Consider the following 22,405-nt stretch of genomic DNA (forward strand, 5'->3'; position numbering starts at 1 on the left):
TAGCACTTCTGTGGTGGGGACGCTGTCTTGCCACGAGATGCCTGTGATCTTGCGAAGGCATTGCAGGTGGAACTGGTCAAGCATCTTGATGTGCCCGTGGTATGGGGTCCACGTTCCCCAGCCATACAACAGAAAAGGCAGGACGACTGCCCTGTAGACTGCCATCATTGTTCAAATGATTGTCATAGTCAGGGTTTTAGTGTGTGTATAAGCTCCCACTACCTATAAAGTGCTCCAAATGGTGTGCATCTCAAATTAGCCTCTGATAACCAAGTCCAGCTCTTGGCCTCACGTGGCAGAACTCTTTAGAAGAGGCGTAGGTGGGGGGGGGGGGGGTCACTGTGTGCCAAAACAGTGGCCTACAAGTTACAATAGGAGATAGGGAATGCACACCAAAAGGGCAAAGTTACAATAGTCATGGGGTACTTCAATATACAGGTAGATTGGGAAAATCAGGTTGGTGCTGGATTCCGGGGTGGGGGGGGGGGGGTAGTTTCTAGGGTGCCTACGCGATGGCTTTTTAGAGCAGCTCATGGTGCAGCCCACTGGAGGATCAGCTGTTCTGGCTGCCAGTGACTAGTGGTGTTCCACAAGAGTCTGTGTTGGGACCAATTCCTTTTACATTAAATGTCAATGATTTGGGTGATGGAATTGAGTGTTTTCTTGCAAAGTTTGCAGGCGGTATGAAGATAGGTGGAGGGTCAAGTAATTTTGAGGAAATAGAGAGACTACAGAGAAAGATTCGGAGAATGGATGAAGATGTGGCAGATGGAATGCAATGTTGGGAAGTGTATGGTCATGCACCTTTGGTAGAAGGAATGAAAGGGCTGACTATTTTCTAAATGACAAGAAAAATACAAAAACACTGAGGTGCAATGAGACAGGAGTCCTTGGGCAGGATTCCCTAAAGGTTAATTTGCCGGTTGAGTCTGTGGTGAGGAAGGCAAATGCAATGCAAGCATTCAATCCAAGAGAACTAGAATATAAAAGCAAGGATGTAGATTTTATAAAGCACTGGTGAGGCTTCACTTGGAGTATTGTGAGCAAATTTGGGCCCCTTATCTTAGAAATGATGTGCTGAAACTGGAGAGGGTTTAAAGGAGGTTCACAAAAATGATTCCAGGATTGAATGGCTTGTCATATGAAGAGGGTCTGATGATTCTGGGCCTTTACTCACTAGGATTCAGAAGAATGAGGGACGACCTTATCGAAAACTATCGAATGGTGAAAAGCCTTGATAGAGTGGATGTGGAGAGGATGTTTCTTATGGTGGGAGAGTCTAAGACCAGAGGACGCAGCCTCACAATAGATAAGAGTCCTTTCAGAATGGAGATGAGGAGGAATTTCTTTAGCCAGAGAGTGGTGAATCTGTTGAATTCTTTGCTTTGATGTGTCAAACAGCCTAATTCTGCTCCTATGTCTTATGGTCTTATAATCGCATTTTATTTACTAGTGCACCAGGAGAACATCCTGGGCACTGTCACCACATTGTTCAGATACCATTTCTATACAGAAATCGGCTAGTATACAGATAGTGATCTGCACAGAGGTGGATGGACCAAAAGGCCCCATGTTTTCTCCTAATGTTTTCATCCTCCTGGTTTTCCACAACCTCCCCCACCCACTCTGTAGAGAAAGCGCAGCGCCCATGAGCGGGCGAAGGAATTGTACACGTCCGGCGAGTTTTCCAGTGGACGGAAGTGGGGCGACGACGCTCCGAAAGAAGCGGTGGACACCTACACAGTCAACCTGATAAACTCAGGGGCCTGCGGAGCATTCGTTCATGGGCTGGAGGATGAAATGTACGGTACGTGGGACTGATCGTGGTGGGTTTAGTGGATTGTTTTGCAATGTAGATACCTAAAGAAATTTGGCATACCCCCTTTGAGATATCTGGGATCTCCCTCACCCATGTTGCCGAGAGGATCACCAGGATCTCGCTGGCCCCTATTGGTGACACTTTATGGGAGCATTGTACACGAAGGACCTAAATCATTGTCGCGGGTCCCCTACCACCCATCCCACTATAGGATAATCAGGACTAGGACTTCCAGATTGGGTAACTGCTTCTTCCCTCGGGCTGTGAGACCAATGAATGGTCTCGTCACCAGGACAGTGAGCCGTTTACCAGTACTGTGCACTACAGGCATTTTGAATTATATTGTATTAATGTATTTGTGGTAATGGTTTGTTTTATGTGCTGTGTGTGATATACATTCAAAGTAAATTCATTATCGAAGTATATATATGTCACCATTTACAACCCTGAGATGCTCTTTTTTTTTCCAGTATACTCAGTAACTCTATAGAGTAATAACCATTACCAGAACCAATGAAAGACTGAATCAATGTGTACCCCAGACAATATCTCTTACCACACCCCCCACCCTGCCCCATCAGACAGAAGATACAAAAGCTGGAAACCATGAACCAACAAGCTTAGGGACAGCTTTTATCCCACTGATACAAGACTATTGACCTCACAATCTATTATAGTCATGCACCATACTGCCTGCCTGCACACACGTTCTCTCTGAGTTACACTTTATTCTGGACTCTGTTACTGTTTTACCTTGTATCAGTATAACTATCTGTTGTAATAAGTTGATCTGTATGAGCAGACAAATTTCTCACTGAACCTTAGTTCACCTGACAATAATAAACCTATTTACAATCATAGTTTACTTATTAGAAGCTATTTCTAGTTTCTGTTGCATTGTTAGAGGTTTTGTCTCTTAGTCAGGTGTGTAAATAAGGTTGTCGCCATAATCCCATAGCCTGGTTAAAATTTATCCTTGAGTAATTTCACCGAAACTAGCTTAACTGTTCACTTGGTATGTCTTCAGAAGTAATTCAGAACCACTTTCCCTGACATACTGGCAGCTTGTACATAGAATGTATGTCCATAAAGTGACACTGGGCACAGGAGTGACTACATAAGGTGACTCTGACAGGAAATGATAAAATAGTGGTGGCTGGGGGTGTGGAGGGGTGGGTTAGTGGATGGTCGTGTTGATCGGCCTTGCTGCTTAAGGAAAGTAACTGTTTTTGAGTCTGTCTGGTATTGGCGTGGATGCTACGTAGCATCCTCCCTAATGGGAGTGAGACAAACAGTCCAAGAGCAAGATAACATCTAAGAGAAATTTGGATAAGTACATGAATGAGAGGGATTTGGTGAGATACAGTCCAGGTGCAAGTAAATGGGCTAGTTAGAAGAATAAGTCAGCATGGGCTAGATGGGCCAAAGAGAAGATCTCTGCAGTAGATTTCAACTTGGAATCTTTAGACTCCAACCCAGTGGGTCACAGGCGATGCTCGTTGCCGGTTTTATCTTGATTACAGAGCTACACTTCACCAGAAGGTAAGCAGTGTTTCTCCTTTGAACTGCAGAGGTGCGCAACGCAGCGGTGGAGTCCCTCTGCATGTTGGCTCAGGCCTCTGCATCCTTTGCGGAAAAATGCCTTGATTTCTTGGTGGACATGTTCAATGACGAAATCGAGGAGGTGAGGCTGGGTTCGATTCACGCTCTGCGGAAGATTTCTGTCCATATCCGCCTGCGCGAGGACCAACTGGATACAGTGTTGGCTGTGCTGGAGGTGAGCTTCTATTGTTGCTAAATTAAAGATGCTGGAAATCTAAGCAACGCACACAAAATGCTAGAGGAACTCTGCAGGCCAGGCAGCATCCATGGAAAGGAGTAAACAGTTGACATTTCAAGCTGAGACCCTTCATCAGGTAGGAGGAAAAAGATGAGGTCAGAGTGAGAAGTTGGGAAGAGGAGGAAGAAATACAAGGCGATAGGTGAAACCGGGAGAAGGGCATAGGGGGTGAAGTAGATGGGTGAAGAAGATAAAGGGCTGGAGAAGGGTGAATCTGATAGGAGAGGACAGAAGGCCTTGGAGGAAAGGGAAGCGGGAGGAGTACCTGAGGGAGGTGATGGGCAGGTAAAGAAATGAGGAGGTTGGTAGGGGGGTTATCAGAAATTCATTTGTGTGTGTTGCTGCTATTGTTGCCTCTGTCCTTTCATTGTCTCACTCAATCCGACTTGCAAAAATTTCTTTTTGAAGTGGGTGTGGGCTCTTCAGGATTTAAGTTTTTTTTATCAACATAGAATTTAATCGTGGTAAGAATATATATACTGTACCAGAGTAAAGCAGTGTGAAAAGTTTGCATTCACAGACAATTCATTCAGTAGATGTGGCTCCCTGAGGTGATTAAACCAATCAAATATTTGTGGTTTCCCCCACCTGACCCTGTCCTCCCTCCAATAATGGAAAAATTGATTGAATTGTCCATTCCTAAATGGCATAGAACAGTTTAGCACAGTATGGCCCATGATGTTTACCAACCTTTTAAGCTACTCCAAATCAATCTAACCATTCCCTGCCACATAACTCTCAATTTTTCTATCATCCATATATCTAACTAAGGGTTTCTTAAATGTCCCTAATGTATCTGCCTGTACCACCACCCCAGGCAGAGTGTTCCACGGACCCACCACACTCACTGTAAAAATAAAAATCTACCTCTGATACCCCGCCACACTTTCCTGCAATGTAAGGTGCAATCACCTTATATAGGCCATCTCTGCCCGGGGAAAAGTCCCTGAATGTCTAATGCCTCTTATCATCTTCTGTGCCTCTGTGAAGTCGCCTCATCCGTCTTCACTCCAAAGAGAACCTTTCCTCATAAGGCATGCTCTCCAATCGAGGCAGCGTCCTGGTAAATCTCCTCTGCATCCTCTCTAAAGCTTCCACATCCTTCGTATAATGAGGCGAACAGAACTGAGCACAGTATTCCAAGTGCGGTCTAATCAGGGTTTTATAGATCTGCAAAATTACCTCGCAGCTCTTGAACTCAGTCCCCTGACTAATGGCAAACAAAACACCATACACCTTCTTAACCAACCTATCAACCTATATGGCAACTCCAAGGGATATATGGACGTGGACCCCAAGACCCCTCTGTTCCTCCAAAGAATCCTGCTGTTAACCCTGTATTCAGCCTTCAAGCTTGACCTACCCAAGTGAATCACTTCACATTTTTCTGGATTGAACTCCATCTGCCAATTCTCAGCCCAGCTCTGCATCCTGTTAATGGCTTGTTGTAACCTAAAAGATTATGTGACATGTCAAGATGGAGGCCAACTTCCAGATGGTGGTGTTCCTCACGTTTTTGCTGTCCTTGCATCAGAATCTGTCCTCTTTTTTTTAAATGTCTGCCTCCACCACCTTCTGTTTCTCAGCTCCAGACTTTCCCTTTTGATCTGGTTCAATCTGACTGTCATCCTTCATCATTGCTCAATCCACCTAATACTTACTGGGCCTTGATTTACCTCCCCCCTTTCCTGTTTACACCAGCCATCTCCCCTCTCCATTCAGTCCTGCAGACCTGAGATGTCGACAGTGCCTCTCCCCTCCCTCCCTCCATTACAGATACTGCTCGACCCACTGAGTTCCTCCAGTAGTTTGTTTATTGCCTCATTTTCCAGTGTTTGCAATCTCCTCTCACCCACAATAATATCTTTGCTTGACAACTCAGCTAAGTACACTCAGGGACTTGGGGATAGGCCATAAGATATAGGAGCAGAATTAGGTTCTTTGGCCCATTGGGGTTGCCTGCAATTCCATCATGGCTGATTTATTATCCCTCTCAACCCCATTCTCCTGTCTTCTCTCCATAATCATAGATGCCCATAATAATTAAGAACCTACCAATCTCCACTTTAAATATATCCAATGACCTGGCCTCCACAGCTGTCTGTGGGAATGAATTCCACAGATTCACCACCCTCTGGCTAAAGAAATTCCTCCTCAGCTCTGTTCTAAATGGACGTCCCTCTATTCTAAAGCTGTGTCCTTTGGTCCTAGACTCTGCCTCTCCACATCCACTCCATCTAAGCTTTTCAATATTTGATAGATTTCAACAAGATCCCACTCTCATTCTTCTAAACTCCAGCGACTACAGGCCCAGGGTCATCAAACGCTGCTCGTATATTAACCCTCTAGTTCCTGGGTCATTTTAGTGAACCTCCTCTGGACCTTCTCCAACGCCAGCACATCCTGTCTTAGATAAGGGCTCAAATCTGCTCGCCATACTACATGTACGATCCAGACAATGCCACATAAAGCCTCAGCATCACTTCCTTTTGTAAGCAAAACAATTCTATCTGAAGCAACAGGAAGCTAGTTTGCCCAGGTAAATGTTCTTCTCTTTTGTTTCACAGGACTCTTCCCGTGACATCCGGGAAGCTTTACACGAGTTGCTGTGCTACACAAACGTGTCCACAAAGGACGGTATTCACCTGGCTCTGGTGGAACTACTGAAAAACCTGGCTAAGTATCCAACCGATCGGAATTCAATCTGGAAGTGAGTCCCTTTCTATGGTTTAACAAACTTAAAAGTACATTTATTATCAAGATACATATATGTCACCATATACAACCCTGAGGTTCATTTTCTTGTGGGCATACTTAATAAATCTATAGAATAATAACCATAACAGAATCACTGCAAGACAGCATCAACTTGGGCGTTCAACCGGAGTGCAAAAGACAACAATCAGTGCCAGTACAAAAAGAAAGAAATAATAATAAATATCGAGAACTTGAGATGAAGATTCCTTGAAAGTGAATCCATTGGTTGTGGGACCATTTCAATGATGGGTCTAGTGAAGTTATCCCCTTTGGTTCAAAAGCCTGATAGTTGAGGGGTAATAACTGTTTCAATCTGGTGGTGTAAATCCTGAGGCACCTGGACCTCCTTCCTGAAGGTAGCAACAAGAAGAAAGCATGTCCTGGGTTGTGGGGGGTGTCCTGATGGTGGATACTGCTTTCCCTCAACAGTGCTCAGTGATGGGGAGGGCTTTGCCCACGATAGACAGGGCTGTTTGGGGAGAGGGAAATGTAATCCCACACCAATAGTTTCGTGTGCAGGTTTATTGTCATTTAACTGTACAAATGTATACCACCAAATGAAACAACGCTCCTCCGGACCAACACGGTGCATATAACACGCACACAGCACGTAAATCAGAATCAGGTTCACTATCACTGGCATATGTCGTGAAATCTGCGTTGCAGTACATAATAATAAAAAATCTATACATTACAATAAGAAATACATAAAATAAAATTGAATAGTGCAAAAAGAGAGCAAAAAATAGGTAGTGTACGTGGGTTTGTTGTCCATTCATAAATCTGGAGGGGAAAAAACTGCTCCTGAATCCTTTAGTGTGTGTCTTCAGGCAATGAGAAGAGAGCATGTCCTGGGTGGTCGGGGTCCTTTAATGGTGGATGCTGCCTTTTCGAGGCATTGCCCTTTGAAGCTGTCCTCGATGCTGGGGATATATTCTGGATGACTTGACATTTAGCATGAATTGTATTTATGACACAAGTTAAAAAGTAAACAGTATAATGCTGCTGGTGCTTCATTTGTAGAGAGACATTGGTGGTGGCAGGGAGTTCAGTCGTCTCACTGCCTATTTGTAGGTAACATTAGCTTTCTTCGTCACATACAGTGAAATACGTTCTTTGTGTTTATAGCCAACACAATCTCAGGATGTGCGGAGGACAGCCTGCAGATGTTGCCACACATTCCAACGCCAGTAGAGCATGCCAAACATGTTCTGCAGAACACGCAGCCAACATACAGCAAGGAACAACATCAAAACAACCTCTTTTCCCACCCTCCCCCTGACCCACATACACGGATGAGCCTCCAACAACAGTAAAACAAACCCTTTCCCACCCACCCCTGACTCTCACACACAGATGGGCCTCCAACCACAGGACAGGCTGCTTCCAGACCATGGATCCAGACTCCATGATTGGCCCATAACCCTCTAAACCTGGGGTCCACAGACCCCTCGGTTAATGGTAAGCTTCCATGGCATAAACACAGTTGGGAACCCCTATTCTAAATCTTTCCTATCCATGTACCTGTTCTAAAGTCTTTTAAACATTTTATTTTTATCTGCCCCTACCACTTCCCCGGCAGCTCGTTCCAAATCCCCTGCCCCCACCCTTTGCGTGGATACCTTGCCCCTCAGTCTTTCCCCTTTCAGCTTAAACCCATGCTCTCTAGTTTTAGAATGCCCTGCGCTGGGGAATAAACTGCAAATGTAAGAGCAGAGGTATGCCATTCGGTCCATCAAGACCACTCTGCCATTTCACCATGGCTGATTTACTATCCCTCTCAACCCTCTTCTCCTGCCTTCTCTCCATAATGCTTGACACTCTGACTAACCAAGATCCTATCAATCTTTGCTTTAAATATATCCAATGTCTTGGCCTCCACAGCTATCCAGGCAATGAATTCCACAGATTCACCACCGTCTGGCTAAAGGAATTTCTCCTCATGTCTGTTCTGTTCTGATACTGTGCCCTCTGGTCCTTGACTTCCCCACTGTAGGAAACATCCACTCTATAATATTCAATACTTTTCAATGAGATTTCCGCCCCCCCTCCCCCCATTCTTCCAAGCCAGTACAGGCCCAGAGCCATCAAACACTCCTCATATGTTAACCCTGTATTTCCCAGGATCATTTTCATGAACCAATCTACCCTATCTATGCCCTTCATAATTTTATAAGGACAACTTTTTGGTCAACTGTCAGCCTCTAACCTCCAGGGAAACAGACCCAGCCTGTCCAGTTTCTTCTTGTAACTCAAGCCCTCCAGTCCCAACAATATTGTTACAGAATTTTTTTCTGTAGCCTCCCTAGCTTACTTGCACCTGTCCTGGGGTACAGTGACCAGCACTGCACACTATGTGCAGGACCATGCGGTCTCATCAACATGACACCCCCAACTCCTGTACAAGTATTTGCAGCGTGCCATAGAGTACTACAGTACAGAAACCGGTTCTTCGTTCCAAGACGTACAAAAAAGCTGGATGAACTCAGCAGGTCGGGCAGCATCTGTTGAAAGAAGCAGTCAACGTTTCGGTTGAGACCCTTCGTCAGGACTGAAGAAGGAGGGAGCAGGGGCCCTATAAAGAAGGTGGGGGGAGGGTGGAATACCAGAGGAAAGATCAAGGGGTGGGGGAGGGGAAGCAGGGAGAGGATAGGCAGGAGAGGTGAAGAAGGAATCTAAGGGGAAAGCACTATGGGTAGTAGAAGAAGGTAGAGTCGTGATAGGGGGCTAGAAGAGGAGACAGAGTGAAGGTGGGATGGGGGAAGGGAGAGGGAGGGAATTACCAGAAGTTGGAAGTTCATACCAAGGGGCTGGAGGCTACCCAGACGGTATATGAGGTGTTGCTCCTCCAACCTGAGTTTGGCCTCATCATGGAAGTAGAGGAGGCCATGTATGGACATATCTGAATGGGAATGTGAAGGAGAGTTGAAGTGAGTGGCAACCGGGAGATCCTGTCTGTTGTGGCGGTTGGAGCGTAGGTACTTGATGAAGCGGTCCCCCAATTTGCGTAGGTTCTCGCCGATGTAGAGGAGGCGGCACCGGGTGCACTGGATGAAATAGATTACCCCCAACAGACTCTTCGTTCCATCTGGTCTGTGTTGGACTGTTATTCTGCCTAGTCCCATCAAACTATACCTGGACCATAGTCCTCCATACCACTTCCATCCATGTACTTATCCATTCTTCTCTTAAGTGTTACAATTAAACCCACATCCACCATTTCTGCTAGCAGCTCTATCCACACTCTCACCTCCCTCTGTGTAAAGAAGTTTCCCTTAAGCATTTCACCTTTCACTTTTAACCCATGATCTCTAGTTCTAGTCTCACCCAACCTCAGTGGAAGAAACCTGCTTGCATTTAACTTATCAATATGCCTTATAGTTTTGTATCCCACTATCAAATATCCCCTCCGGCACAGCTTCTCCGAGCACCATCCTCTGCCGAGCGTATTAAGATGCCCCCACCAGCGGCCACTGGCGACGCGACCCTGAGGACTGGGGGCCTGTTCTTCTCAGCAGAGACCCGGACCTCACAGCAGCAGCAGCAACGAAGTGGGCCTTCCTGGCGATTTCCAGATGTTCCTCCGTGCTCCAGGCTCCCACGTCTGTTTTTCATTAGATTAGGATTGTACACAGCACCCCTGCTTAACAAATAACATATCAGCTCCAGGGTGGCCACTTCAAGCTACATCACGCCGCCAAATGTTAGATTTATATTAGAGTAACGCACACAAAATGCTGAAGAAACTTAGCAGGTCAGGCAACATCTGTGGAAAGGAATAAAGAGTCAATGTTTCAGGCAGAGGCCCTCTGTCAGGACCCATTAGCACAATTCTTGCTCGTTGTTTTCACTTTGTTTTTGATGTACATGTGACGATTAAATTTTTAGCTGCGCAGCCACCAGTGGGCAAACATTGGGCCTTCGACTTCCCCAGTGGGCCCACGGCAGGGGCTGGGTCTGCTTGCATTTGTCACTGCAAATAATTCAAACACTTGGAGTTGTGGTTGAGGTGAAGAGCATCAGGAAGGATAAAAGTGATTGGTTGGGTATTTTACAAAGCTGCTGCAAGATATTGAGTGGCACAGTAGTGTAGTGGGTAGTGTAGCGCTTTACAAAGTTCAAAGTACACTTATTATCAAAGTATGTATACATTATACAACCTGAGATTCGTCTCCCTAACAGGCAGTCACAAAACAAGGAAATCCATTTTAAAAAAAGGCTGTCAATCACCCAAATGTGCAGGGAGAAAAAAAGAAACAAATCATGCAAACAATAAATACAAGCAAATAGCGTTCTGAACTGAAATCCACAGAGAGTCTGTCCCCAGACCCTAGGTTCAGCACAGAGCCATCACCAATGAGAGTTCAGTTCCCAGGATTAACCGTATAACAATTACAGCATGGAAACAGGCATCTTGGCCCTTCTAATCCATGCCGAACACTTACTCTCACCAAGTCCCACTGGCCCGCACTCAGCCCATAACCCTCCATTCCTTTCCTGTCCATGAACCTGTCCAATTTTGCTTTAAATGACAATACCGAACCTGCCTCTACCACTTCTACTGGAAGCTCATTCCACACAGCTATCACTCTCTGTAAAGAAGTTCCCCCTCATGTTACCTTTAAATTTTTGCCCCCTAACTCTCAACTCATGTCCTCTTGTTTGAATCTCCCCTGCTCTCAATGGAAAAAGCCTATCCACATCAACTCTATCTATCCCCCTCATAATTTTAAATACCTCTATCAAGTCCCCCCTCAACCTTGTACACTCCAAAGAATAAAGACCTAACTTGTTCAATCTTTCCCTGTAACTTAGGTGCTGAAACCCAGGTAACATTCTAGTAAATCTTCTCTGTACTCTCTCTATTTTGTTGACATCTTTCCTATAATTCGGTTACCAGAACTGTACACAATACTCCAAATTCGACCTTACCAACGCCTTGTACAATTTTAACATTACATCCCAACTCCTATACTCAATGCTCTGATATATAAAGGCCAACATACCAAAAGCTTTCTTCACCACCCTTTCCACATGAGATTCCACCTTCAGGGAACTATGCACCATTATTTCTAGATCACTCTGTTCTACTGCATTCTTCAATGCCCTGCTATTTACCATGTATGTCCTATTTGGATTATTCCTACCAAAATGTAGCACCTCACACTTATCAGCATTAAACTCCATCTGCCATCGCTCAGCCCACTCTTCTAACTAGCCTAAATCTCTCTGCAAACTTTGAAAACCTACTTCATTATCCACAACGCCACCTACCTTAGTATCATCTGCATATTTACTAATCCAATTTACCACCCCATCATCCAGATTATCCTTAAGGAGTTTGTGCGTTCTCCTTGTGAACCACTTGCGTTTCCTCTGGGTGCTCCAGTTTCCTCCCAAAGTCCAAAGATGTATGTGTTAGGTTAGTGAGTTGTGAGCGTGGCAACAATTGCGGTCTGCCCCCAGCACATCCTCCGACTGTGGTGGTCACTGACACAAACAACACATTTTACTCCATGTCATGATGTACGTGGGACAAATAAAGATAATCTTTCATCTTGAATGTTATCAAGGATCTGCTTTATTCACCAGATACATTTACACGAATTGGGAATTTGCTGTGGTGTGTTGGTCAGGCAACCAAAAAATAACATTCAACGATTATAGTAGAAAATTGTACAAAAAATAAAGTTAAAGGTTAAAGTATGGGTATGGAACAAAATGTGCATAAATGCATAAATACCAACATGTATTTACAATGTAAACAACATTATAAAAAGTGGTTTATAATAATGTTGTGTCCTGGGCTGTGTGATTGTTTCAATGCTACACTGCATTGGCAGTATTTCTGCTCTGGACTTGATTGTAACCTCAAATGAACTTGCCTGAATTTTCTCTCTTCCCTAGATGCCTCAAGTACCTGGGCAGCAGGCACCCCACCCTGGTTTTGCCTCTCGTTCCTGAACTGCTGAGTACACACCCATACTTCGACACCCCAGAACCCGACATGGACGACCCGGCTTGTATCTTTATTTTTATTTAGAGATGCAGCCTAGAACGTGCCCTTCTGGCAACCCACCAATTAACTACCTAGTCTAATCTCAGGACAATTTACAATGACCAGTTAACTTATTAACTGGTACATTTTTGGAATGTGGGAGGGAACAGGACCACACAGAGAAAACCCATTCACACTAGAAAAGAACTTTCTTATGGGGGACATCGGAATTGAACTTTGAATTCCGTAACACCCTGAGCTGTAATCGTGTCACACTATGCACTGTGCTATCATTGCACTACCCTGAGCTGTAATAATGTCACACTAACCATTATGATATCACGACGATACCCTGAGCTTTAATAGTGTCGCACTAAGCCCTGTGCTATCGTGGTGCTATTACTGGTTAACGCCTTCACTCTTCATTACTGTGTAATGAATGCTGCTGACGTCAAGTGGGATAACGTTCCAGAAAAATGAATGGTGTCGGCCACGGTTTACTCAGATGAACCGCAAAATGCTGGAGGAACTCAGCAGGTCAGTCAGCATCTATTGGAGAGGTACAAACAGTCCACATTTCAAGCTGAGACCTTTCATCAGGGTTGGGAACGAAGGGAGGGGGGAAGAAGGAAGAATAAGAAGGTGGGAGGAGGGCAAGGAGTACAGGTCCGTAAGACATAGAAGCAGAGTTTGGTCATTTGTTCCATGGAATCTGCTCTACCATTCCACCATGGCTGATTTATTATCCCTGTCAACCTCTGTTTTAAATGTACCCAATGACTTGGTGTCCACAGCCATCTGTGGTAATGAATTCAACAGATTTACCACCCTCTGGCCACAGAAATTCCTCCTCATCTCTATTCTAAGCTGGCAGGTGATAGGTGAAGCCAAGTGAGGGAGAATGTGGATGGATCGGAGAGTGGGAATGAATTGAGAAGTTCAACAGGCTCTGCGATCCAGTCAGCATCCTGGTTACTTCCTGAGTGTGTGTACACCGTTAAAGATGGTCAGTGAGTCTTCCTTAACTCCTGATTGTACTAGACATTGCAGTGCTTGTTTTGGTGTTCAATGCAGCCAAGACCTGCCCGACCATGTCTGCTCTCTTCTCAGACCACACGTTCCGTCACTATGCCTACCTACGTGACAGCCTGTCTGATTTGGTGCCTCCACTCCAGGTAAGAGGAATCTGCAGCACTTACAAATCATGGCAAGTTCGATTTGTTCCTTTAAGTAAAGAATTGGAATTTGTTTGCTTTCTTTCTGCTATTCAGAGATAGTACTTTAGGTTGAACAAGTTAGGTCTTTATTCTTTGGAGCGTAGAAGGTTGAGGGGGGACTTGATAGAGGTATTTAAAGTGATGAGGGGGATAGATCGAGTTGACGTGGATAGGCTTTTTCCATTGAGAGTAGGGGAGATTCAAACAAGAGGACATGAGTTGAGAGTTAGGGTAAGTTTAAGGGTAACATGAGGGAGTTTTTCTTTACTCAGAGAGTGGAAACTGTGTGGAACGAGCTTCCACCAGAAGTTGTAGAGGCAGGTTCGATATTGTCATTTTAAGTAAAATTGAATAAGTATATGGACAGGAAAGGAATGGAGGGTTATGGGCTGAGTGCAGGTCGGTGGGACTAGGTGAGAGTAAGCATTCGGCACGAACTAGAAGGGCTGAGATGGCCTGTTTCCGTGTTGTAATTGTTAAATGGTTAATAGGTCCTTCCGATGCAATGAGCCGCCCAATTATATCCATTTGACTAATGACCTACTAACGCATACGTCTTGAGTACGTGGGAGGAGGAGAAAACCCACGTGGTCACAGGAAGAAAGTGGAAACTCCCAGGCGCTGTAATGGTGTAACACAAATATGGTCGCTGATGTGGCGATGCCGGGGATTGAACCTGTGCTCTCCCACTGAGCTAAAGCAGCTTCCTGTTGCCTTATGCATTTCACTGTTGTGACCTATACTGAGATATAGAGAAAACTTGTCTTGCATACTGTTCAGATCATTACATAGTGCATTGAGGTAGAACACAATGCAGAATAAAGTGCTCCAGTTATAAAGAGCGCAGTTCAGGCAAACAGTAAGGTGCAAGGTAATAATGAGGTAGATTGTAACGTCAAGAGTTCATTTTGTTATATAAGGCTTTGTTCAAAAGTGAAAACTGGGATAGAAGCTGTCCTTGAGCTTAGTGGTACATGCTTTCAGACTTTTATATCCTCAGCCCAATGGGAGAGGGGAGAAGAGAGAATGTCTACAATAGGGTGGGGTCTTTGATTATGCCAAGTGATTTAGTGGGTCAGCGAGAAGTGCAGACAGTGCCCAGGGAGGGGAGGCTGGTTTCCATGATGTGCTGAGCTGTGACCACAACATTTATTGCTTGTCTCTTTGACCTTGTGAAGTTTTTCTGGTGATAATGGGAAGCGAGTTTTACGACTTGAACCCAGAGACCATTCAAAGTCGAAGACCTAAGACAGGAGCAGAATTAGGTAATTTGCCCATCAAGGCCACTACACCTTCCTATCATGGCTGATTTATTATCCATTCTCTTGCCCTACCTTCTTCCTGTAACCTTTGATGCCCTGACAAATCAAGAACCTATCAACCTCCGCTTTAAATATACTCAATGACACAGCCCTCTATGGCAATGAATTCCACAGACTCCCCACCCTCTAGGTGTAGATACCCCTCCTTACCTCTGTTTTAAAGAAGACATCAAGGTCCAAATTTCAAAGTAAATTTATCATCAAACTATGTCACCATACATTGAGGTTAATTTTCTTGCAAAATAAAAGAACAAGGAGATATCATAGAATCAATAAAAAACCACACACGAACAAAGACTGACAAGCAGACTGAGACTGGGGAAATATTTCAAAAAACAAGAAACAGACGCACCTGGGAGCGTAAGGACAGAGTTGGCTGAAAGCGGCATCGTATGTAGATAAGGTGCTGAAGCACACTGGCCTTCATCAGTCAGGGCATCAAGCATAGAAGTCGGGAAGTTGTATTATGTGAGACATTAGTGAGGTCAATCTTGGAGTATTGTGTACAATTTTGATCACCTTGTTATAAGAAAGATGTTACTGATTTAGAAAGGCTGCAAGAAAAGATGTACCAGGATGTTGCCTGGACTGTGGGTTAGTGAGCGGAGATGTTGATCAGCCTCACTGCTTGGGGAAAGTTTTTGAGTCTGGTGGTCTTGGTGTGGATGCTACATAGTCTCCTTCCTGATGGGAGTGGGACAAACAGTCCGTGAGCAGGGTGGGTGGGATCCTGCATGATATTGCTGGCCCTTTTCCCGCACCTGGACTTGGTTGGCAGAGGCTATTTGAGGCGCATGCCATTGGGAGCATTTAATAGATAGTTACCACCCCCAGTTATAATGACCTTAAGGACCCTTTATGGACATACATTCAATCTCTGTATGTAAACTACCTTATGTATTTATATTGATTGTTTTATTTTATTATTGTGTTCTTTATCTTATTGTGTTTTTTTATATGTGGCATTGGATCCAGAGTAACAATTATTTTGTTCAACTTTATGTTTGTGCACTGGAATTGACATTAAACAATCTTAAATTACAGGGTGAGGTTGGAGTGTGGGAGATTGAGGGGTGACCTGATAGTGGTATACAGGTTCATGAGGGGTATAGACAGGGTGAAAGCCACAGTCTTATTCCCAGGGAGGGGCTGGTAAAAGCAAGAGGGCAAGAGGTTTAGGATTAGAGGCAAGACATCAGAGGCAGCTTTCTCATGCAAAAGATGGTGCATGTTTGGAATGAGCTGCCAGAATCGGTGGTTGAGGTGGGAGAGATGGCGACAGAGAACAAGAGGCAGGTTGAGTGAGGTGGTTGGAGACAGGTGCCAGAATATTTCCTTGAACTGTTTGGGCCTCAGTGCGGGGAAAGAAATTAAAGTAATGGATTCTAAGATGGGAATAGAATTTGATTTAGTCAGAGGTTCTTTACCTTTTGTGCTCTGTACCTCAGAGCTCCGTGACCAGTGTAGTTGCATTTGTCCTGTGTGGTGTAACACACGCAAAGTGCTGGCGGAACTCAGCAGGTCCAGCCCTGATGAAGAGTCTCAGCCCAAAATGTCGACTGTTTAGTCCTCTCCGTCGATGCTGGGGTTCCGCCAGCATTTTGTGTGCATTACTCTGGATTTCCAGAAGATCTCTGCTATCTCCGGCATTGTGCTTTGCATTTACAGTTGCCAGGCAGGAAGATGGTATCGGTCTCAGATTCCTCCAACCACGCTCTGAACGAGGACTCGTCCCGCCAGTTTGTGCAGCAGAGCCTTGACCGGGCTCAGACCCTCCAACATCTGGATACCCAGGGAGCTCAGGACCTTCTGAAACTAACAATTCGGTGATCATTACTATCTCTCTGTGCTTTGGATGGGTCACAGTGAATGACTGTCCTCTGTTTAATGGTGTCGTTCACTGAATACAGTTGTCAGTTTCTCTGAGGATCACCACCTTGTCATGGGGGAGAGCCTTGTGAGTTTCTGAAATCCTCAGAGTGATGCCGTCTGGAGCTTAGCTCCTGGTAGGGCGACCCAGTCTGGTCAAGTGGGAGGTTCTAACCGTAGAGCAGTCTAACCAAGAACTCTGGTTCTCCTTCTCTTTCCATGGTCCACTCTCCTCTTCAATCACATTCCTTATCCTTCAGCCCTTTACCTTATCCCCAAACTCCCTGCTCCCCCAACCAACCACCTCCCTGCTCACCTGCTCTCACCTATCATTTGCCAACTTGTCCTCCTTCCCCTTCCCTTCACCTTCTTATTCTGGCTTCTGCCCCCTTCTCCAGTCCTGATGAAGGGTCTTGGTCTCAACCATAGACAGTTCATTCTTTTCCAACGACGCTGTCTGACCTGCTGAGTTCCTCCAGCATTTTGTGTCAGATACTCTAACCTACAGTTTTTGGCTCCAGCCGGTTGAGCCTGTTACAGTCCACCAGTCCTTTTGGTTTAGGGATTCAGCTTGGGGCTAACAAACCCCTGACTGCTTAAACAAAATTGACAACCCTAACCCTAATCCTATAAAGGGTAGGGAAATGCGTGGCAAAACGTGTAGGCTGCCCTAGCGCATTCTTAGGTGTGTTGGTTGTTAACACAAACAAAGTATTTCACTGCATTTATCTGTGTACGTGTGATAAATAAATCTAAATCTGAAAAGAATCATCAGTATTTAGAGTTGAAACCCTGCATCAGGATTGAGAATGGAGAGGGGAGATGGCTGAGACATAATAAAATGGCCAATGAGTGTCATCTTCTGCTGCTGGAGCCCATCCATTTAAAGGTTTGATGTGTGTTCAGAGATGCACACCACTACTGTAATGCATGGTTTTTCAAGTTACTGTCACCTTCCTGTGAGCTTGAACCAGTCTGGCCATTCTCCTCTGACCTCTCATTAACAAGGCATTTTCACCCACAGAACTGTGGCTGATTGGATTGTAAATTCCAGGAGCTCATCAGTTTCTGAGCTACTCTGTTTATTAGATGCGTCAAAAATCAAACTTACAAACTTTAGTGAAAATAGTGAAATGAAAACTGCCAATATTTGCAAAAAGATAGCTACCAGAAAACAATTATAGCTCCCTCCTATTCTTGCCCATTGTGACAACGTGACAGCCTGCATCTCTAGCTCACTGAGGGCGATGAGCTCCTTTAAATCAGCACTAGGGCATAGCAGCTTTGATTACCAACAAAGTTAACTTAAGACTACCCATGAATTAGAATCAGATGCACCCCACAATGTAGTTATGATCATATTACAAAATAACAGAAAGTATCTCCCTTAAATACAGTATACAAGCAACATGTACACATTTACACATCCCATCGCTAAAGAGATTCTGCCATGTGTGATGCGAAAGGCACCAGAAAGCCAACCGGAGCGCAGCAGCTCGGTTTAGGACCTGTTATGAGAATATACCGGGGGAGACACTGCAGTGTACACACTCAGCACAACAGCAGAATGACATGGGTGTGTGTGTGTGTGTACTCGTGTGGAAGGAGTGTGTTTACCAAGTGCTCTCTGTCACACTCCCCCCTTGACCATACCACTATGGTGACCCTACCAGGAGCTAAACTCTAGACCGCATTGCTCTTGGCCTCTCAGGAGCTCACAAGCCTCACCAGCACAACAAGGTGATGGTCCTCGGAGAAGCTTTGGTTATGCAGGCTGCTTGGTTGAAACCACAGCAAGTGTTAACGGAGTTCATAGAGAGGAGGCTGGCTTCCGTGATGAGTTGAGCTGTGTCCACAAATCCGGTTCCTTTTGGTTAAGTGTTGAAATTCATTAACTTATGACAGATGAAGCTTGTATCTCATGCATCATTTTTTATTTAATCTTTTTTCTGATCCCAGTGACCTGCAGCGACTGGGAGAGCTACAGCCAGAGTTGTCGGGGATCGCTGAGTTTTCAGCCACATACTTGCAATGCCAGCTCCTGCTCATGAAGGTAAGGTGTTTACACGATGCTTCTCTGTATGAGTGCTGGCTTCCTCCTCCCAGGCGTCTCCACCTTGATAGCTGAGGAAACAAGTACATCATAGTCATACAGCACTACTGCATAGAAACAGGCCCTTCTAGCCCATCTAATCCATTCTGAACATTCAGCTTGGTTCTATCAGCCTACATCTGGATCATAGCCCTCCATATCTCTTGCATCCATGTATTTATCCAACCTACGCTTAGGTATTGAAACCGAATGCGCATCCCCCACTTCCACTGGCGGCTCTTTCCATACTCTCACCACCCTCTTGAGTCCTCTCAGGTTCTCCATAAAGAAAATGCAGAAGGTTGTGGACACAGCTCGGTATCTCAGCAAAACTGGTCTCCCCCTGAAACAAAGTATTTTTCTCTTTGCAGTCTCTTCAGGAGAAGGTGTGGAATGTGGCTGCTCCACTCTACCTCAAACAGAACGTCGTGGCAGCTTCTGCAGCCAAACAGGTGAGTGGTGTCTGTGTCCCCCCGTTGGTGGAGTGAAGGCAGAATGTGGAACCACTGCCTCAGCTCCAGCTGCCCTTGTTTTCCTTAGTTATGTCATTTGCCTTCAAGGATGTAATGCTGAGGCTTTAGAAGACATTGGTCAGACCGCACTTGTAGTATTGTGAACAGCTTTAGGCCCCTTTCTAAGAAAGGATGAGCTGACATTGGAGAGGGTTCAGAGAAGGTTCAAGAGAATGATCCCAGCAATGAAAGGATTAATGTATGAGCATTGCTCTGGGCCTGGACTTGCTAGAGTTTAGAGGAACGAGGGGAGGTCTGATTGAAACCTTTTGAATATTAAATGGTCTGGATAGAGTGGATGCAGAGAGGATGGGGGAGTCCAGAACCATGGGGCACAGCCTCAGAATACAAGGGTGTCCCCGTAGAACAGAGATGAGGAGGAACATCGTTAACCAGTGGTGTGTGAAACTGTTGAATTCATTGCCACAGATAGCTGTGGAGGTCTGGTCATTGGGTATATTTAAAGCAGAGGATAGGATTTTGATTAGTAAGGGAGTCAAAGACTACGAGATGTTAAAATCAATTGGAAGATCAAACATGACAGCCAATGACTTCCGGTGAGGCACGAGGCAAGATGGCAGCACGGCACTGAGCGCTAACATATAACCCTCCCTTTTCAAGTTCTTTAGGGCTCATAGATGGTCTTAATACAAGGTTGAGTTGGAGAAAGATCTTACTAAAGACATGGCCTCAAAAGAAGATTCAACCAGGTAACAAGATACCAGCAGACGACACCAAGCTAGCGATTCATCCGAGGAAATAGCTATGCTAATTAAGCAAACAATGGCAAAGGAGATGGAATCGCTGAAAGAAACGGTAGCCCACATGCTAAAGGAGTCGCTGGAAAAGGCTCTCGACCCCATACAGAAGCATATGGCAGAGAATGGCAACATTCTCCGGTTGTTAAAGGAGCAAGCGGATATTTATGCTAAAAACTTTAGCACGGTCTTCAACAAAATAGACAACTTTCAGGTTTGCTTACGCAAGAATGAGAAAGTTACTAATTCCTGTCTTGCAGAGGTGACTAAGTTATGGAAGAAGCTGAACGACTTGGAGGACAGATCCAGGAGAAACAATGTGCGGCTGGTCAACCTACTGACAGGCGCTGAGGGCGACGATCTGAGAGGTTTCCTCGAGAAGATGCTCCCTAATTGGATTCCAGCGCTCAAGAATTTCCACAGCACTCCTTTGGAGATTGATAGAGCACAGAGGATCTTTTCCAACAACACCTCAAGACCGCAGACCATGATCTTTAGGCTTCTACGGTACACCGACCAGCAGGCTATCCTGGAGGGCGCGAGGAAAGCCAAACCTACTCTCCCTGATGGCACCCAGCTGCAGTTCTTCGCCGAGTACAGCCCCGGCACGATGCAGGAACGGCAGAGATACAAGGAGATCCATGCTAAGCTTCGACGGAAGGGGATCGACTCATTTCTCATATACCCGGCGATTTTGAAAGTGAATATCAAGGGCATGAAGATGTTGTTTAGCTTGGCAGAGGAAGCGAAAGAAGCTCTGAAATCATCGATGCTGGGAGATATGGAAGAAGACCACGGGCAAAGTCCACCTGCCCCTCAGGAGGAGATGGAACTGCCTGTACGTGCAATCTAACAGGCACGGGCAAGTTAACGTTATAGATGTGAAGTTCTCTGGTTAATCTTTTACTGGAAAGTCACTTGTTGCACTTTTGTATTTAGTTAATTAAGGGGTCAATTTGTTTCTCAGTATTGCAGGTCAGAGTTTTAAGGTGATATTCAATATCCCCAATTGCCATACTTCATCAAAAATGAAGCTGATACACAGCAGTTTGTTCTGAATAACTTTAGAATGTTATGTCTCCAGTAGACTCGTTTACGTTCCTGGGCACCAGATAAGATAGCACTGGAGCCATCTGTTAAAGCGACAGTTTCTCGCTAGAGAGTTGTTGGGGTCTTGATAATGTGTTATAGTATATTTGAGAAGGAAGTGGTTTTAATTATATAGGTTAATGGGTTTGTCCAGGTTTTTTTTCTTGGCTCTTTGATATGATTGTCTATGAGAACTGCTTTGCCTTTCTAATTTGTTGTTGTTAGAGGGGTTTGGTTAATGTCAGTGTTCGGTGTCTGACATTGCTAAGTGACACTCACAGATGTTACAAAGTAAAGGGTTGAATGTGAGGGGTGATGGGAGAGGGGGTGGGAAGGGGGTAACTCGGCGCTCCAACAGCAACTTACAACAATAGATCCAGGGGAAGATGAGCAACAGAGATGAATTAGAAAATCTTACTATTGTCTCATTTAATGTTAGAGGACTAAACTCTCTCTACAAGCGTTCAAAGGTTTTGGATTTGATATGCAGAATGAAAATAGAAGTCGCGCTGTTACAGGAAACACATTTTAAACCTAATGATATTCCCAGGGTTCAAAACTGCTTTTATAAACCCGTTGTGGCATCAGCTGATGGTACTCGTACCAAAAGAGTTATGATATTAATGAGATGTAATATTAATGTAGCAATTGAAATGTCTGGTGCATAATCCATCTGCTAAAGACTATACCTTCTTCTCCACAAGACATAAAACTTTCTCTCGGATAGATCACATTCTTGTATCCTCCGGTCTGCTGCCTTTGGTACACTCAATAGAATTTTTGCCCAGACATCTATCTGATCACAACCCAGTCATATCTACTTTTAATTATGGCAAAATTAAAAATAAGGCTACTAGGTGGAGGTTTAACTCCACTCTTCTAAAAAACGACTAATTTCTATCACAGCTGAGAACAAAACTGACAGAATTTATAAATTTACATAAAAATAGTGTCTCAGATGTGACTGTGATTTGGGCCTCCATCAAGGGTTTCTGACGAAATAATGCCATATGTTTCAGAGCCTATCTACATAAAAGCCGGCTTCAAAAGATTTGCACCCGAGAAGAACAATGTAAGGTTTTGGAGAATGATCTCAAAAGGAGATACACCATAACAAAAGAAAACGAGCTCA

At 44.8% G+C, this 22,405-nt stretch overlaps 2 protein-coding genes across 4 annotated transcripts in view; one reads left to right on the forward strand and one right to left on the reverse strand.

The window, feature by feature from the left end:
• Nucleotides 1-22,405, forward strand: part of ints4 (integrator complex subunit 4) — a 100,348-nt gene that overhangs the window by 43,199 nt on the left and 34,744 nt on the right. For both annotated transcript variants that reach the window (XM_059963640.1, XM_059963639.1), the window contains exons 10-17: nucleotides 1,633-1,807; nucleotides 3,391-3,596; nucleotides 6,227-6,369; nucleotides 12,324-12,439; nucleotides 13,456-13,589; nucleotides 16,622-16,779; nucleotides 18,782-18,875; nucleotides 19,286-19,366. In XM_059963640.1, coding sequence (XP_059819623.1) covers nucleotides 1,633-1,807; nucleotides 3,391-3,596; nucleotides 6,227-6,369; nucleotides 12,324-12,439; nucleotides 13,456-13,589; nucleotides 16,622-16,779; nucleotides 18,782-18,875; nucleotides 19,286-19,366 — 1,107 coding nt within the window. The remainder of the gene's footprint in view (nucleotides 1-1,632; nucleotides 1,808-3,390; nucleotides 3,597-6,226; nucleotides 6,370-12,323; nucleotides 12,440-13,455; nucleotides 13,590-16,621; nucleotides 16,780-18,781; nucleotides 18,876-19,285; nucleotides 19,367-22,405) is intronic.
• Nucleotides 1-22,405, reverse strand: part of LOC132391025 (transmembrane protein 164-like) — a 139,075-nt gene that overhangs the window by 1,876 nt on the left and 114,794 nt on the right. The window contains exon 9 of one of the 2 annotated variants that reach the window (XM_059963648.1): nucleotides 18,810-18,946. The exons of the other annotated variant lie outside the window; for it this stretch is intronic. Coding sequence (XP_059819631.1) covers nucleotides 18,885-18,946 — 62 coding nt within the window. The 3' untranslated portion in view covers nucleotides 18,810-18,884. Of the gene's footprint in view, nucleotides 1-18,809; nucleotides 18,947-22,405 lie in introns of those variants that run through there. 2 annotated transcript variants of the gene reach the window in all.

Source organism: Hypanus sabinus, chromosome 3 (genome assembly GCF_030144855.1).
Source record: "Hypanus sabinus isolate sHypSab1 chromosome 3, sHypSab1.hap1, whole genome shotgun sequence".
NCBI lineage: Eukaryota > Metazoa > Chordata > Chondrichthyes > Myliobatiformes > Dasyatidae > Hypanus > Hypanus sabinus.